We start from the raw sequence: 16,719 nt of genomic DNA, 5'->3' as shown, positions 1-16,719 counted from the left end.
GGCGCTGCAGGGGACATTAAAAAGCATTGGATGAGGGTTATTATGTTACTCATTGTTTGTTTTAGGTGCACCCTATCCCCTGGTGTCCTAGGCGGCTTTCTAGTTTCCCTTAACGGCAGCGCCGGCTCTGATGGAGTGTCTCCCTTTTCACACACCCCCCCCCCCCCCAGAAAAAATAGCAGTAAGAAAAGATTACACTGACAGCAGCAGCAAATAGCGCCACCGTCAAACTCTTTTGCTACAACCCATCGCACAAGTGTCCACTTGTAAATGATGTACCTACCTTTTTGTGGGAGTACTTACACTCGAATCGGCCAAACAAATACTGGTGCATAAATCACTATTATTCAAAGGATGCATGTTAGACTGATTTCCAGTTTGCACAAATTAAAGTTATAGATTTAAACAAAATGCTCCGTAAGTGAATTGAAAAGAGTGATATCGCTCTTCTACTAGGGATTGTTCATGATGCAGAGCAACTTATTCTGATTTAAAAGGACAGCGCAGGCCATGGACAGACTGCTGAAAAACTGTTTAATTCTATAACCCGACATGCAGGTTCCACACGGGAATTCATCGGAGTTGGCATTTAACCCTGTGGACCTGAGCGACGCTGGATTCTACATCTGCCGAGTTAACAACGTTCAGTCTTTTGATTTCAGTAATTGGGTACAGCTGGATGTTATCGAAAGCAATTTAGCCTGTAATGGTAAGTTATGCTTTGTGACTAGTGTGGTGGGAGCTGTAGGGAGTAATGGGACATTAGAAAAGCTTTGTACTGTAAGTGAATGGTAGAACAACTGATAAACAACATCATTAGAATAAAAAGAAGTAGTAGAAGTAAGAAGGTATCAATTTTCTTGACGCCGTGGAGTTTTATATTATTATTATTATTATTATTATCCTTTATTTATAAGGCGCCACCAGGTTTCCGCGTCGCTATTCACAATACAAACAGTAGACTATACAGGGTAAAACAGTACAGAACAATACACGAGTAATCCTAAGACTCCAGAAACTCCAGACATAGCAATTATAGTGAGGTTGGACCAGAACAATAGATATTGAGACTGGAGGAACGAGGCCCCTGCTCGTAATAGCTTACATCCTAAAGGGAGGGTAAACAGACAGGAGGCATGGGAGGAGGCAGTTGAGGGGTTCAAGATGAACCAGGGACGTGGGAGATGGGGAGAACAAGGATGGAGATGGTTAGGTGAATGGCTGGTAGACTTTCTGAAACAGATGGGTTTTAAGTGCAAGGAGCACAATTTAGGGGACAAATGGATGGAGCGTGGGAGATCGTTCCAGTGGAGGGAGGAAGCTCGGGAGAAATCTTGGATTCGGGAATGGTAGGAGGTAATCAGTGCAGAGGAGAGGCGATGGTCATTGGCCGAACGCAGGGAGCGGGATGGAGGTCTTTGGAGAGAAGGTTATAGATGTATGGGGAGGTGGAGTGGGAGAGAGCCTTGTAGGTGAGGGTGAGGAGTTTGAAAAGCATTCTGTAGGCAAAGGGGAGTCAGTGTAAGGCAAGGATGGGAGGCAGAAGAGGAAGATAAGCCGCATTAAGTATAGAACAAAGGGAGGCGAGGTGGAAGCAGGGGAGGCAGATGAGAAGAAGGTTACAGTAATCAAGACGGGAAATGATGAGTGCATGGATGATATATAATATATATATATATTATGTATTTGTATGTATGTATATGTATGTATATATGTATGTATGTGTATGCATGTGTATACATGTATGTATGTGTGTGTGTATATATATATATATATATATTTATTATGATGCAGAAAAAGAGAATGCTGCAGTACAACATTGCAAAGCTACATCTACTTTGGGCAACACGGTGCCACAGTGGGTAACATTGCTGCCTCACAGTGATGGGCTCATGGGTTTAATTACAACCAGGGCCCTATCTATGTGGAGTTTGTATGGTCTCCTTGTGGTGTGGTATTTCCTCCCTCCCTCCAAAGACATACTGGTGGTAAGGCTCCCAGTATGAATACAACAGAAAGTATTGGTAGTTACTGCAAACGGATTGTCTTTATTTTGTCACACAGATAATAGCAAAATGCAGTCAGTGTTAATGCAGTATAGTCTGGCACTTGTCTGAGTGAACAGCTCACAGTAGCAGATAGTGAGCAACCAAAATGCAGCCATTACTAGTAGTCAAGACTTAGGGCTAGATTTACTAAGCTGCGGGTTTGAAAAAGTGGGGATGTTGCCTATGGCAACCAATCAGATTGAAGCTTTCATTTATTTAGTACCTTCTACAAAATGACAGCTAGAATCTGATTGGTTGCTATAGGCAACAGCCCCACTTTTTCAAACCCGCAGCTTAGTAAATCTAGCCCCTAGACTAGCCCTGTAGCTGGAGCAAGAGATTGGCTGAAAAACAGGTAACATTGAGACGCCCAAAGCTTGATTCAGACATGACTGCGTGCGCTTGGGTTTGGCACACCCTTACAGTACATTCACGTATGTCCCGGTTCTGGGCATGCGCAGGGTGATTTTGCGTACGATACGCTCAAAATTGGCAGATACATGTCTTGATGAATCAGCCCCTATTGTGTATATAACATGTCATTACATTATTATATTGCGTTCGACTAGGATAAAGCAGAACTGACGAGCCACATCTCTCCGCTATCGTTATGTATACGTATACACACTTTGACACCCAAGGTTCCCCTGGCACAAATACTACCCATTCGAGTTGGAGGCATCTTCAGATCCGTATGACTCCACATATACACGTAAGGAGGCTTTCTTGTGTGGCTCTTTTCCTGCCTCTGTCCAGTGCGCAAATCTGTCCAGTTCTAACTAGAGATGAGCGCACTCGGATTTATGAAATCCGAGCCCACCCGAACGTTGCCGATCCGAGTCGAATCCGAGACAGATCCGGGTATTGGCGCCAAATTCAAATCTGAAACTGAGGCTCTGACTCATAATCCCGTTGTCGGATCTCGCGATACTCGGATCCTATAAATTCCCCGCTAGTCGCCGCCATCTTCACTCGGGCATTGATCAGGGTATAGGAAGGGTGTGTTAGGTGGTCCTCTGTCCTGCTATATCTCGTGCTGTTCAGTTCAGTGCTGTGCTGTGCTGTGCTCAGTCCAGTGGTGCTGTGTCCTGTGCTCTGTCCAGTGGTGCTGTGTCCTGTGCTCTGTCCTTCTGAGGTCAGTGGTGCTGCTGGGTCCTGTGCTGTGTCCTGTTCAGTCCAGTGGTGCTGTGTCCTGTGCTCTGTGCTTCTAAGGGCATAGTTATTTCCCTAATATTCCCCTGTGTTTAAAAAAATAAAAAAAAGTTATTTAAAAAAATACCAAAAACTAATTTAATTTTTTTTTAATTACCACAAAATTTGCACAACCAATCCTGCAGTATAAGCCCATTGGTACTGCAATATTACCAAGTTCACACATTCAGCAGTAAAAGTCCAGTGGTACTGCAATATTACAAAGTTTACACATTCTGCAGTATCAGTCCAGTGGTGCTGTGTCCTGTGCTCTGTCCTGCTGAGTTCCGTAGTGCTGCTGGGTCCTGTGCTGTGTCCTGTTCAGTCCAGTGGTGCTGTGTCCTGTGCTCTGTGCTTCTAAGGGCATAGTTATTTCCCCATTATTCCCAATTTTTTTTTAAAAAAAAAAAAAAGTTATAAAAAAAATTAAAATAAAAAATTAAAAAGAAAAAGTAATTCTAACCAAATTTGCAAAACCAATCCAGCAGTATAAGTCCATTGGTACTGCAATATTACCAAGTTCACACATTTGCAGTATCTTGTGCTACATATAATGGAGACCAAAAATTTGGAGGATAAAGTAGCGAAAGATCAAGACCCACTTCCTCCTAATGCTGAAGCTGCTGCCACTAGTCATGACATAGACGATGAAATGCCATCGACGTCGTCTTCCAAGCCCGATGCCCAATCTCGTAGTACCGGGCATGTAAAATCCAAAAAGCCCAAGTTAAGAAAAAGTAGCAAAAAGAGAAACTTTAAATCATCTGAGGAGAAACGTAAAGTTGCCAATATGCCATTTACGACACGGAGTGGCAAGGAACGGCTTAGGCCCTGGCCCGTGTTAATGACTAGTGGATCAGCTTCACCCACGGATCTTATCCCTCCTCCTCCTCCCACCCCTACAAAAAATTGAAGAGAGTTATGCTGTCAGCAACAAAACAGCAAACAACTCTGCCTTCTAAAGAGAAATTATCACAAATCCTCAAGGCGAGTCCAAGGGTGTTGGTGGTTGTCAAGCCTGACCTCCCCATCACTGTACGGGAAGAGGTTGCTCGGGAGGAGCCTATTGATGATGTAGCTGGCGCTGTGGAGGAACTTGATGATGAGGATGGTGATGTGGTTATTGTAAATGAGGCACCAGGGGGGGGAAACAGCTGATGTCCATGGGATGAAAAAGCCCATCGTCATGCCTGGTCAGAAGACCAAAAAATGCACCTCTTCGGTCTGGAGTTATTTTTATCCAAATCCAGACAACCAATGTATGGCCATATGTAGCTTATGTAAAGCTCAAATAAGCAGGGGTAAGGATCTTGCCCACCTAGGAACATCCTCCCTTATACGTCACCTGAATAACCTTCATAGTTCAGTGGTTAGTTCAGGAACTGGGGCTAGGACCCTCATCGGTACAGGGACCCCTAAATCCCGTGGTCCAGTTGGATACACACCAGCAACACCCTCCTCGTCAACTTCCTCCACGATCTCCATCAGATGTGTGAGTCCTGCAGCCCAAGTCAGCAGCCAGACTGAGTCCTCCTCAATACGGGATTCATCCGAGGAATCCTGCAGCGGTACGCCTACTACTGCCACTGCTGCTGTTGCTGCTGTTAGTCGGTCATCTTCCCAGAGGGGAAGTCGTAAGACCGCTAAGTCTTTCACAAAACAATTGACCGTCCAACAGTCGTTTGCCATGACCACAAAATACGATAGTAGTCACCCTATTGCAAAGCGTATAACTGCGGCTGTAACTGCAATGTTGGTGTTAGACGTGCGCCCGGTGTCCGCCATCAGGGGAGTGGGATTTAGAGGGTTGATGGAGGTATTGTGTCCCCGGTACCAAATCCCGTCGAGATTCCACTTCACTAGGCAGACGATACCAAAAATGTACAGAGAAGTACGATCAAGTGTCCTCACTGCTCTAAAAAATGCGGTTGTACCCACTGTCCACTTAACCACGGACATGTGGACAAGTGGTTCTGGGCAAACGAAGGACTATATGACTGTGACAGCCCACTGGGTAGATGCATCCCCTTCCGCAGCAACAGCAACAGCTGCATCAGTAGCAGCATCTACAAAATGGCTGCTCGTGCAAAGGCAGGCAACATTGTGTATTACAGGCTTTAATAAGAGGCACAACGCTGACAACATATTAGAGAAACTGAGGGAAATTATCTCCCAGTGGCTTACCCCACTTAGACTCTCATGGGGATTTGTGGTGTCAGACAATGCCAGTAACATTGTGCGGGCATTAAATATGGGCAATTTCCAGCACGTCCCATGTTTTGCCCACACCATTAATTTGGTGGTGCAGCATTACTTCAAGAGTGACAGGGGTGTGCAGGAGATGCTTGCGGTGGCGCGCAAAATTGCTGGACACTTTCGGCATTCAGCCAGTGCCTACCGCAGACTAGAGGCACATCAAAAAAGCATGAACCTGCCCTGCCATCACCTCAAACAAGAGGTTGTGACGCGCTGGCACTCCACCCTCTATATGCTGCAGAGGATGGAGGAGCAGCAAAAGGCCATTCAGGCCTACACAGCCACCTACGACATAGGCAAAGGAGTGGGGATGCGCCTCAGTCAAGCGCAGTGGAGACTGATTTCCGTGTTGTGCAAGGTTCTGCAGCCATTTGAACTTGCCACACGAGAAGTCAGTTCCGACACTGCCAGCTTGAGTCAGGTCATTCCCCTGATCAGGCTGTTGCAGAAGCAGCTGGAGAAAGTGAGGGAGGAGCTGGTAAGCCATTGCAATTACACCAAGCATGTAGCTCTTGTGGATGTAGCCCTTCGTACGCTTTGCCAGGATCCGAGGGTGGTCACTCTTTTAAAGTCAGAGGAATACATTCTGGCCACCGTGCTCGATCCTCGGTTTAAAGCGTATGTTGTGTCTCTGTTTCCGGCGGACACAAGTCTACAGCGGTGCAAAGACCTGCTGGTCAGGAGATTGTCCTCTGAAGAGGACCGTGACATGCCAACAGCTCCACCCTCATTTTCTTCCACATCTATGGCTGCGAGGAAAAAGCTCAGTTTTCCCAAAAGAGGCGCTGGCGGGGATGCTGATAACATCTGGTCCGGACTGAAGGACCTGCCAACCATTGCAGACATGTCTACTCTCGCTGCATTGGATGCTGTCACAATAGAAAAAATTGTGGATGATTACTTTGCTGACACCATCCAAGTAGACATGTCAGACAGTCCATATTGTTACTGGCAGGAAAAAAAGGCAGTTTGGAAGCCCCTGTACAAACTGGCTCTATTTTACCTGAGTTGTCCCCCCTCCAGTGTGTACTCGGAAAGAGTTTTTAGTGCAGCGGGGAACCTGGTCAGTGAGCGGCGAAGGAGGTTGCTTCCTCACAACGTTGAAAAAATGATGTTTATAAAAATGAATAATCAATTCCTCAATAAAGTACAGCACTGCCCTCCAGATAGTAAAGAGGGACATGTGGTTGTGGAGTCCAGCGGGGACGAATTGATAATGTGTGATGAGGAGGAAGTACACACTGTAGGGGGAGAGGAATCAGAGGTTGAGGATGAGGACGACATCTTGCCACAGTAGAGCCTGTTTAGTCTGTACAGGGAGAGATGAATAGCTTTTTTGGTGTGGGGGCCCAAACAAACCAATCATTTCAGTCAAAGTTGTTTGGTAGGCCCTGTCGCTGAAATGATTGGTTTGTTAAAGTGTGCATGTCCTATTTCAACAACATAAGGGTGGGTGTGAGGGCCCAAGGACAATTCCATCTTGGAACTTTTTTTTTTGCATTATATGACCAATCAACATTCGTTTGCCATGTTCAAAAAGTAAAACCAAATTTAAACAAATTCAAGAAATTAAACCAAAAGTAAAATGCCCTGTCATAGTTTAAAACAAGAGGTATTGACGTGCTCTAAAACTACTGTATTGTTGTTTATATTTTATAAATACTACACTTGAGAGCTTTCAATGAAAAAGTAACTGTCCATTGCACGAATATTTGCAACAGGGACAATTTTAGGGTTAAGAAAGTCAAATAATAACACTTCGACGCTGTCTGTCTTTATGAACACTACACTTGGAAGTTGGAGGAGGTATTGTGGCCCCGGCACCAAATTTACTACCGGGGCTACTCCACTGTGCAGTCCATATTTAGGTGTATCAAATATAAAACAACGGTGACAGTTGATGCCCAATTTTTTAATTATATTGTTGGCGCTGTAAAAAATTGTGTTCCGGGCACACCACACTACACAGTCCATACCCTTTTTTGGTGGAATTCTGACCCGTGGAGGGTTTTTTAATTATATTGTGGCCTCGGTACCAAATTGTGTACCGCGGCCACCACACTACGCAGTCAAGATAGATAGATGCGTATCATAGATAAAGTACATTCAGTGTTGTGGGGCAAATTGAAAAATATTCAAAATGCACTGACATTATCAAAAACAAGAGGTTTTCACACGCTGGAACTCCAACATGTATATGATGGAGAGGATGGAGGAGCAGCCGTATGTGCAGTGTAATGCAGACCTGTTGAAGGTTTTTTATATATTTTATTGTGGTGGCCAGTGGCCAGTCCTCTACGCAGTCCAGATACTATTTTTGGGTGTAATGCAGACCTGTTGAAGGTTTTCTATATATTTTTTATTGTGGTGCCCAGTGCCCACTACTCTACGCAGTCCAGATACTATTTTTGGGTGTAATTTAGACCTGTTGAAGGTTTTCTATATATTATATTGTGGTGGCCAGTGGCCAGTCCTCTACGCAGTCCAGATACTATTTTTGGGTGTAATTCTGACCTGTTGAAGGTTTTCTATATATAATATTGTGGTGGCCAGTGGCCAGTCCTCTACGCAGTCCAGATACTATTTTTGGGTGTAATTCAGACCTGTTGAAGGTTTTCTATATATTTTATTGTGGTGCCCAGTGCCCACTACTCTACGCAGTCCAGATACTATTTTTGGGTGTAATTCTGACCTGTTGAAGGTTTTCTATATATTTTTTATTGTGGTGCCCAGTGCCCACTACTCTACGCAGTCCAGATACTATTTTTGGGTGTAATTTAGACCTGTTGAAGGTTTTCTATATATTTTATTGTGGTGTCCAGTGCCCACTACTCTACGCAGTCCAGATACTATTTTTGGGTGTAATTCTGACCTGTTGAAGGTTTTCTATATATTATATTGTGGTGGCCAGTGGCCAGTCCTCTACGCAGTCCAGATACTATTTTTGGGTGTAATTCAGACCTGTTGAAGGTTTACTATATATTTTTTATTGTGGTGCCCAGTGCCCACTACTCTACGCAGTCCAGATACTATTTTTGGGTGTAATTCAGACCTGTTGAAGGTTTTCTATATATTTTATTGTGGTGCCCAGTGCCCACTACTCTACGCAGTCCAGATACTATTTTTGGGTGTAATTCTGACCTGTTGAAGGTTTTCTATATATTATATTGTGGTGGCCAGTGGCCAGTCCTCTACGCAGTCCAGATACTATTTTTGTGTGTAATTCAGACCTGTTGAAGGTTTTCTATATATTTTTTATTGTGGTGCCCAGTGCCCACTACTCTACGCAGTCCAGATACTATTTTTTGGTGTAATTCAGACCTGTTGAAGGTTTTCTATATATTATATTGTGGTGGCCAGTGGCCAGTCCTCTACACAGTCCAGATACTATTTTTTGGTGTAATTCAGACCTGTTGAAGGTTTTCTATATATTATATTGTGGTGGCCAGTGGCCAGTCCTCTACGCAGTCCAGATACTATTTTTGGGTGTAATTCAGACCTGTTGAAGGTTTTCTATATATTTTATTGTGGTGCCCAGTGCCCACTACTCTACGCAGTCCAGATACTATTTTTGGGTGTAATGTTGACCTGTTGAAGGTTTTCTATATATTTTTTATTGTGGTGCCCAGTGCCCACTACTCTACGCAGTCCAGATACTATTTTTGGGTGTAATTCAGACCTGTTGAAGGTTTTCTATATATTATATTGTGGTGGCCAGTGGCCATCCCTCTACGCAGTCCAGATACTATTTTTGGGTGTAATGCAGACCTGTTGAAGGTTTTCTATATATTTTTTATTGTGGTGCCCAGTGCCCACTACTCTACGCAGTCCAGATACTATTTTTGGGTGTAATTCAGACCTGTTGAAGGTTTTCTATATATTATATTGTGGTGGCCAGTGGCCAGTCCTCTACGCAGTCCAGATACTATTTTTGGGTGTAATTCAGACCAGTTGATGGGTTTTTAATTGTATTGTGGGGAACACTCCTCTACGCAGTCCAGAAAGATACCTCGTTGCAACGTTTTGTACTAAAAAAAAAAAAATTATTGTGAGGTGTTAGGTGTTCAGAATAGCCTTTAAATTAGTGGAAATTATTGTTATTGAATGTTATTGAGGTTAATAATAGCGTAGGAGTGAAAATAAGCCCAAAAACTTGATTTTTACACTTTTTCGTTTTTTTTCAAAAAAAATCCGAATCCAAAACCTTAAATCCGAACCAAAACGTTTCGGCAGGTGTTTTGCAAAACAAATCCGAACCCGAAACATCGAGAAAATCCGGATCCAAAACACAAAACACGAGACCTCAAAAGTCGCCGGTGCACATCCCTAGTTCTAACTGAGCCCCCAGATGTGGAATTAGGCATTTTGTAGACCTATCCCACTATGCAGAGATGAGTCTACAAGATGCAATACGTTCCACCCTTCCCCCTTTGCACAAAGAAACAGGCAAATGTTTCTCACAAAAATGCAGAAATGTGTCCCCAATGGTCCTGTTGGATTGACGGACACAGAAAGAGCACTGTGGATTTCTAATGACAGTCGATTAAAGCTCTGAAACATAAATGCATTTTCTATTTTAGTTAAGTAACCTGTTTGTTTCTTTCCATGACATACTAAGTATTTCTGTGTATTTGATAGTTAGTACATGCAAACCTTTGTTTTTAAATAGGAATATCTCTGTTACCTGTCAACAAACTCCAGATATGTACCCAACCCCAGTGCCCAAAGCTGCTGGTCGGGGACAAGCTGATTTTGGAGTGCGCAGCTGTAGGGAAGCCTCTGCCCCGTTATCAGTGGTACAGAAATGGCGCCGCAGTGATCGATGCCACAAACAAAGTTTACACGGTATGCATACTTTTTATGTCTTCATATATTGTTACTACATATCATATATCCATCAATTTGTGCTTACTATATATCACTATACGTTGTTCACCACATTCCTGGTTGTAGAACCGGGACATATTAGGCTGCGCCCCTCCCTGCCCAGATCTCATGAAGCTATGTCTGTTTACATTTTGACAGTCCCCTTTACATAACTGTATATGAATTAAAATAACATGTCTGATAGAAGAAAATCATGAAAGCTTACGTTAAAATCTCATACAAATACGACCTTATTGTAAATGATAAATATTGAGTATATATATTATTGTGCATTTGTGGTATACAGATTTTTTTATATATAGTATTGTGCATTTGTGGCATACTGTATTATTTTATATATAGTATTGTGCATTTGTGGTATACAATATTATTTTTGACTTACTGTATGTGCAGTTGTGTCTGCATACACAAGTGCAAGATATACAGTTCTTAATAGCCGTCATTTACTATAACATAATCCCGGGACAGTTTACATACCCAAGGCTTCATATACAGGGCCTGAATCATTCAGGAAAGTAAGGCAAAAAAAGGAGTAAATGTTCTGGGAAAACAATGTTACAGTGGAAGGGGTGCAAATTAGTTTATTATTTTGCACTTAAGTTAAATACTGGCTATTTTTTTTATGCTGTGCCTGAGCCCCAGAGTTATAGTGCTTACTGTTACTTGTACTGTGCTGTTTCACCTTGTACTGTGCCATTGTTTGTCCTTGTACGGCGCTACGGATACTTTGTGGCGCCCTATAAATAAAAATTAATAATAATAATAATAATAGACTGAATTATAATGTTTATCTAGGACATGCCTTACCCCAACTATAAATCGACCCTTACATTTTAAATTTACCCCCCCTCCAATGCAACATGATTTTGCCCAGGTGCAAAGTCTCTCCTTTTTATGCTTTGCTCCCCTTAATGACTGAGGCCCACAGTGTTTTCCAATTGACCGAAGGTAGAGATCAGTGATCCCTTCAGTAAACACACTTTTTACACACAGGCGTTTACAGTGAATGTAATAATGAATGTTGAATGGTGGTTGGATGTCAGACAACGCTACCTGCAGAGATCGTCTATGAATGTCAGAGGACGTGTTCACCGAAGGAATCGTTGTTCCGTATTGTGTGTCACATTTAAATTAACACTTGGTACAATGCACCAAAGACACCTAAGAATGTATACTGGCACTAAGTGTCAGTATATATGATGCCTTTGGGGTAGATTTATCAAGCCTTCTAAAAAAGGAAAAGTGGAGGTGTTGCCCACAGCAACCAATTATATTCTAGCTTTCATTTACCTACTGCATTGTAGAAATGGTAGCTAGGATCTGATTGGTTGCTTTTTTTAGAAGGTTCAATAAATCTACCCATTTGTTTTAATTTTTGACTTGAAATTGTCCAGGTCCTTTGAAACCATTTTCCTTTGATCAATCATTGGACGTAAATTACAAAGAGTGAAAGTTTATCTTTAGACAAAATCTAAAGTTCTTTAATTCTTCGGTCCCACAGATTCCTGTAATCCCCACTTCAACGTCCAGCAGAACCTGCACTCTGTATACAATCTGACTACTTTAATCTTGTGTATTTCATGTGTTCTTTCAAGTTCAAACTCTGTTCTAAATAAATAAATATATATATATTTTTCTAGATTGCCAATGTTTCAGCTGAAGATCAGGGCATGTACTATTGTCAAGTGTCTAATGGTAATGAAACTGAGGATAGTAAGAACGTGGAGGTCATTATTGGTAAGTCTTCAAGGATATCTGGCATAGTTAAATGGCTGATTACATCTTTAATTACCAGAGTGTGTGTCTACTTCAGTTACCATGGCTCAATAGAGCAGGCTGCCAAGTAATCCTCAATGGGGAACTCATTCACCAACAGATACAAGATGTTAAAGCTATAAATGGAAATGCAGTAGTTTACTTTAAGCCTCATTGATAGGGTGCAGTACCATCTCATATGCTGCAGATGGCACTGTATGCTACATCTGCTTGAGAGTACATACAGTAGTATGCAGCCTTGGATCTCCAGCTGTTATGGAATTGCAAATCCCAGCATGCCCTACCAGCCAAAAGGTGCAGTTACAACGGGAGAGACGCAGCTTGTCTATATCTGATATAGACAGTGACCAAATGTTTCCACAGATTGTAATACCTTCTCGCAGCCTCCAGATGGCAGACCTGCAGAAATCAGGTTTAGGCAAGAGTCAAAGGCAAAGTGGGTTTGAAAATGGTTAGAAAGTCTAGCTATTAAGCTGCAGAGCAGATTGAAGGTGGTTGAAGAGAGATTGTAAGTGGAGAACGGGTTGGTCTATGTGCGCAACTTCCTTCACTGTTAACTGGTGTGACGGAATCGGGGAAAAAAGGTGGTGGTGGGTTTGTTCAGGGCTAAGAGGAGCAGTGAGTGAAGAAAGGATGAACCCACCAAAATATTACAGAATAAAGAATTGTGGGTAGAATCTTGCACTGAAAGAAGTCATCATGGCATCGGTGTCATTGTACCTGGGTTATGGCCAAGTCTTCTGAATGAATAGTAGGTGACAGAGAGAGGGACACCAGAGCTATACATGGTGATGTCCACAAAGAGCAAACTGGGTTACCGGATGGACAAGATAGAGTAATGACCCTCCTTAAGATTTCTGGAGATCTTAGGAGGCATTGAAATGTATTTGAATTGATTAGAAAAATTCACACAAACCCCCTTCCCCCCAACCTCTATTACCAGAGTTTGGTTCCTGGTTCAGCGTATCAATTCCGATAGGATCATTATCTGTCATCCCGGCCGCTTTGGTGCCACACACGCTGCGGTAGCGCAGTATGTGTGACTATCTTTACTGCCCCAGAGACAATCTGGCTTCTGGTATTTCACCTGTAACTGCTTCTATGTCGGTCTGTAGTCACAGGAACGATCTCTTGATGTATATGTCATATTAGAGGTCCATCTGGAAGGTACAGGTTGAAACTGCATAATTTCCATCATTGTTCAACATTTCATCGATATAAAATAGGTAAACATTAAATGTTGTTTCTCTTTTAAAATAAAAGGATGTGGAAAGCTTTGGACACATACAGCAATGGAGTGCACAGAAGGTATTGTGTAACTGCATGACCGTTTCCTGCATGTTTTTGATTTGGGGGCTTTTTTCGGCATTGATATGGCAGAAAACATATAACTGTTTTAAAGGAAAATTAAATCAAATAAATTAAAACATGAGTCATGGCAAATGTTTTTTTTATTTTTAACAGTTTTGTATGCAACCTCAACCTTTGAACACAATATTGTTTACTATTTCAGTTAAAATAGACCTACTATAAAATGTAGCAATCTATGCTTGAACAGGTGACATTTTATAGTTCCACGTATTTTTCTGTAACTGCGGTTTGGAATGTTGAACTGTGGCCGATGAACTCAAAATAAAATAGCCCCAAATCACTATTGGGCCATTTCTAGCCCCAGAACCGGTCAAATGCCGTCAAATTTTGAACTGATAACAAAAAAGATTATTTGAACATTTGTGGGGTATATTTACTAAACTGCGGGTTTGAAATAGTGAAGATGTTGCCTATAGCAACCAATCAGATTCTAGATATCATTTATTTAGTATATTCTACAAAATGACAGCTAGAATCTGATTGGTTGCCATATGCAACATCTCCACTATTTCAAACCCGCAGTTTAGTAAATATACCTCCCTGGGGCCTGATTCATTAAGGATCTTAAATGAAGAAGTATCTTATTTAAGTCTCCTGGATAAAACCATGTTACAATGCAAGGGGTGCAAATTAGTTTTCTGTTTTGCACATAAGTTAAATACTGACTGTTTTTTCATGTAACACACAAATATCAACTTTAAATTTCAGTGTACAAATAAGCTATCAAGTATTTGTGTGCTACATGAAAAAACAGTCAGTATTTAACTAATGTGCAAAACAGAAACTAGTTTTCACCCCTTGCATTGTAACATGGTTTTGTCCAGGAGACTTAAATAAGATACTTCTTCATTTAAGATCCTTAATGAATCAGGCCCCTGGTCTTTGATTACATGTATTAAAGACAAGCAGTGGTAAGGCTGTCTGATTTCAAAACATTTAAAACAAGAGAGGAGACTGGTCAAGGATATCAAAATGAAAAGTGCAAGAAAAGAAATAATATGCAATATTAGAAGTCAGTGCTGACTCTTACTAGTTCACATCATATTATCATCATCATCATCATTGCTATTTATTTATATAGCGCCACTGATTTCGCAGTACAGAGAACTCATTCACATCAGTCCCTGCCCCATTGGGGCTTACAGTCTAAATTCCCTAACATACACACACAGACAGACAGACTAGGGTCAATTTGATAGCAGCCAATTAACCTACTGCTATGTTTTTGGAGTGTGGAAGGAAACCGGAGCACCCGGAGGAAACCCACGCAAACACGGGGAGAACATACAAACTCCACACAGATAAGGCCATGGTTGGGAATTGAACTCATGACCCCAGCGCTGTGAGGCAGAAGTGCTAACCACTAAGCCACCATGCAATTCAAACATATCATCTTTGAAGTATCTAAGCACCTTAGACCACAGTTTTAGTAAAGTGCATTGTGCAAGTAATTAAGGATGTAGTATTCCGAGTACCATAGTGCACGTAGCTCTAAATTGATCAAATCTGACTATGTACTTGCAGCAAACACCTGTTTTATTTAGCATTTTTCAGTTAGGTATTATTGGCTAGTCTCTTATGATGGCTCAGATTATTATAAACAGTCTTTGCTCTGCTTTTCTTTGATACATGTCGTAACGTTTATTTTCTTTTATATCTTTATCTTATAACAGCTTTATGTTTAGGTTCTTGTTGCCATACATGACAGACCGCACTTCCCTGTGCTCCCATTTACCTCCCTGACAAATGAGGACCTGGCTCCCTGGTCCTCAGCGGGCAGAGGTAACCGGAGAGGCACAGTGCTTCCCCCTGGTGGCTGGGTCTCTGAGCCTTTGCGCTGATGGGATATTGTGAAATAACCGCCCTATTAGTAAGATCCACAATTCTATATAAAAGTTCCCGGAATGTGACTGAAGAGAAGATGTTGGGAATGGGCAGAGAGTCCTATTGTAATACTGAGGAAGATCATTAAAGGGGGAGGGGCCACTCAGAGTAATTTATGAAGGATTACAGAAGACAATAAACTGTTATCCATTAGCTTACTGGTGGATATAAAATCCTAAGGTTCATATTCCACTATAATAGGGGAACTTTTATATACACAGCTGTGGATGTTAACATTGCATGAGATTTTATTGTTATGAGATTTATTATGTAATGTATTATGTGTCACAATTAAACATGTATATATATATATATATATATATATATATATATATATATATATATATATATATGAGAGAGAGAGATATCCTTTGTCAATCTTGCTGGTTAGAAATACAAATTCTCTTTAAGCTTCAAATGGCAAAAAATGCTAGCTATTAGCTGCAAAAACAAAGTACAAAACGCTAATTTGATCCAACATTGTGTAAAATAATTTATTTTATTTTTTTAAATGTGAGCCGGTGCTTTGTTAGCGCCTTCAGTAGATGACGTCTGTGTAGACAGTATCTGATTGGGGGATCTCCTACATTGTTTGCCAATAGGATACCTTCTAGTTTGGCCAGTCTCCTCCCCCTCTCCCATGGCGTTATACTACCAACGTCATTATGACTGGCAGTATCCGACACCTTCGTTGGGCCGTCTTATACTGATCTCTGTGGAATGATGCAGCAAAACGCTCACTGCTGGCCCAGGGCAAGTAGTGCAGGAGATCACCTGGCCTGGACGCAGCTTTATATCTAATGCTCTAATGGTGTATTTGTGTAATGGAGTGGATGCAGATAGCGTGACTCCCTGTTACTCAGTAGAATAGTTGTTGGATTAGAAACAACTAAATTGCTTTATAGATAATGCCTATAGCTAATAAATTCCATAATAGCTGCAAGCTTTCAGGACACAAATGTTCCCTTCTTCAGGCATAGCTTATAAATGTGAGCCAACTCCTCCATACCCTATAACTCCCAACAAACGTTTATAACAGATGCTGGAGTCGGCGTATATCTGCCACAGAGATTGGTTCACTGTACCGTATACAAAGCACAAGGCACCATAGTATGGGTGGATCTAGGCCGCTGGTATATATATGTACCCTCAGTCGTAATAGACTCCGGCTGACTACAGTGGTCTGTGCTCCCCTTCATTCCTGGTAGCTCATCATCCGCTAGGAAGCCCCCAACTATTGACCCTCTGTGCTGCAGAGAATCTGATAAGACCTATTTATGCCTTGACTGCTTGAGTTGTACTGTGT

The 16,719-nt window shown here is 41.9% G+C and overlaps 1 protein-coding gene across 2 annotated transcripts in view; it reads left to right on the top strand.

The window, feature by feature from the left end:
* MALT1 (MALT1 paracaspase) overlaps window positions 1-16,719 on the top strand; it is a 70,743-nt gene that overhangs the window by 18,484 nt on the left and 35,540 nt on the right. Inside the window, exons 4-7 of one of the 2 annotated variants that reach the window (XM_075184839.1) lie at window positions 559-709; window positions 10,165-10,340; window positions 12,023-12,119; window positions 13,422-13,466. In XM_075184839.1, coding sequence (XP_075040940.1) covers window positions 559-709; window positions 10,165-10,340; window positions 12,023-12,119; window positions 13,422-13,466 — 469 coding nt within the window. The remainder of the gene's footprint in view (window positions 1-558; window positions 710-10,164; window positions 10,341-12,022; window positions 12,120-13,421; window positions 13,467-16,719) is intronic. The other variant, XM_075184848.1, reaches the window with a different exon arrangement.

Source organism: Mixophyes fleayi, chromosome 1, assembly GCF_038048845.1.
Source record: "Mixophyes fleayi isolate aMixFle1 chromosome 1, aMixFle1.hap1, whole genome shotgun sequence".
Classification (NCBI taxonomy): Eukaryota; Metazoa; Chordata; class Amphibia; order Anura; family Limnodynastidae; genus Mixophyes; species Mixophyes fleayi.
The sequence above is the reverse complement of the archived record's forward strand: the minus strand, read 5'-3'. Positions and strand labels throughout refer to the sequence as shown.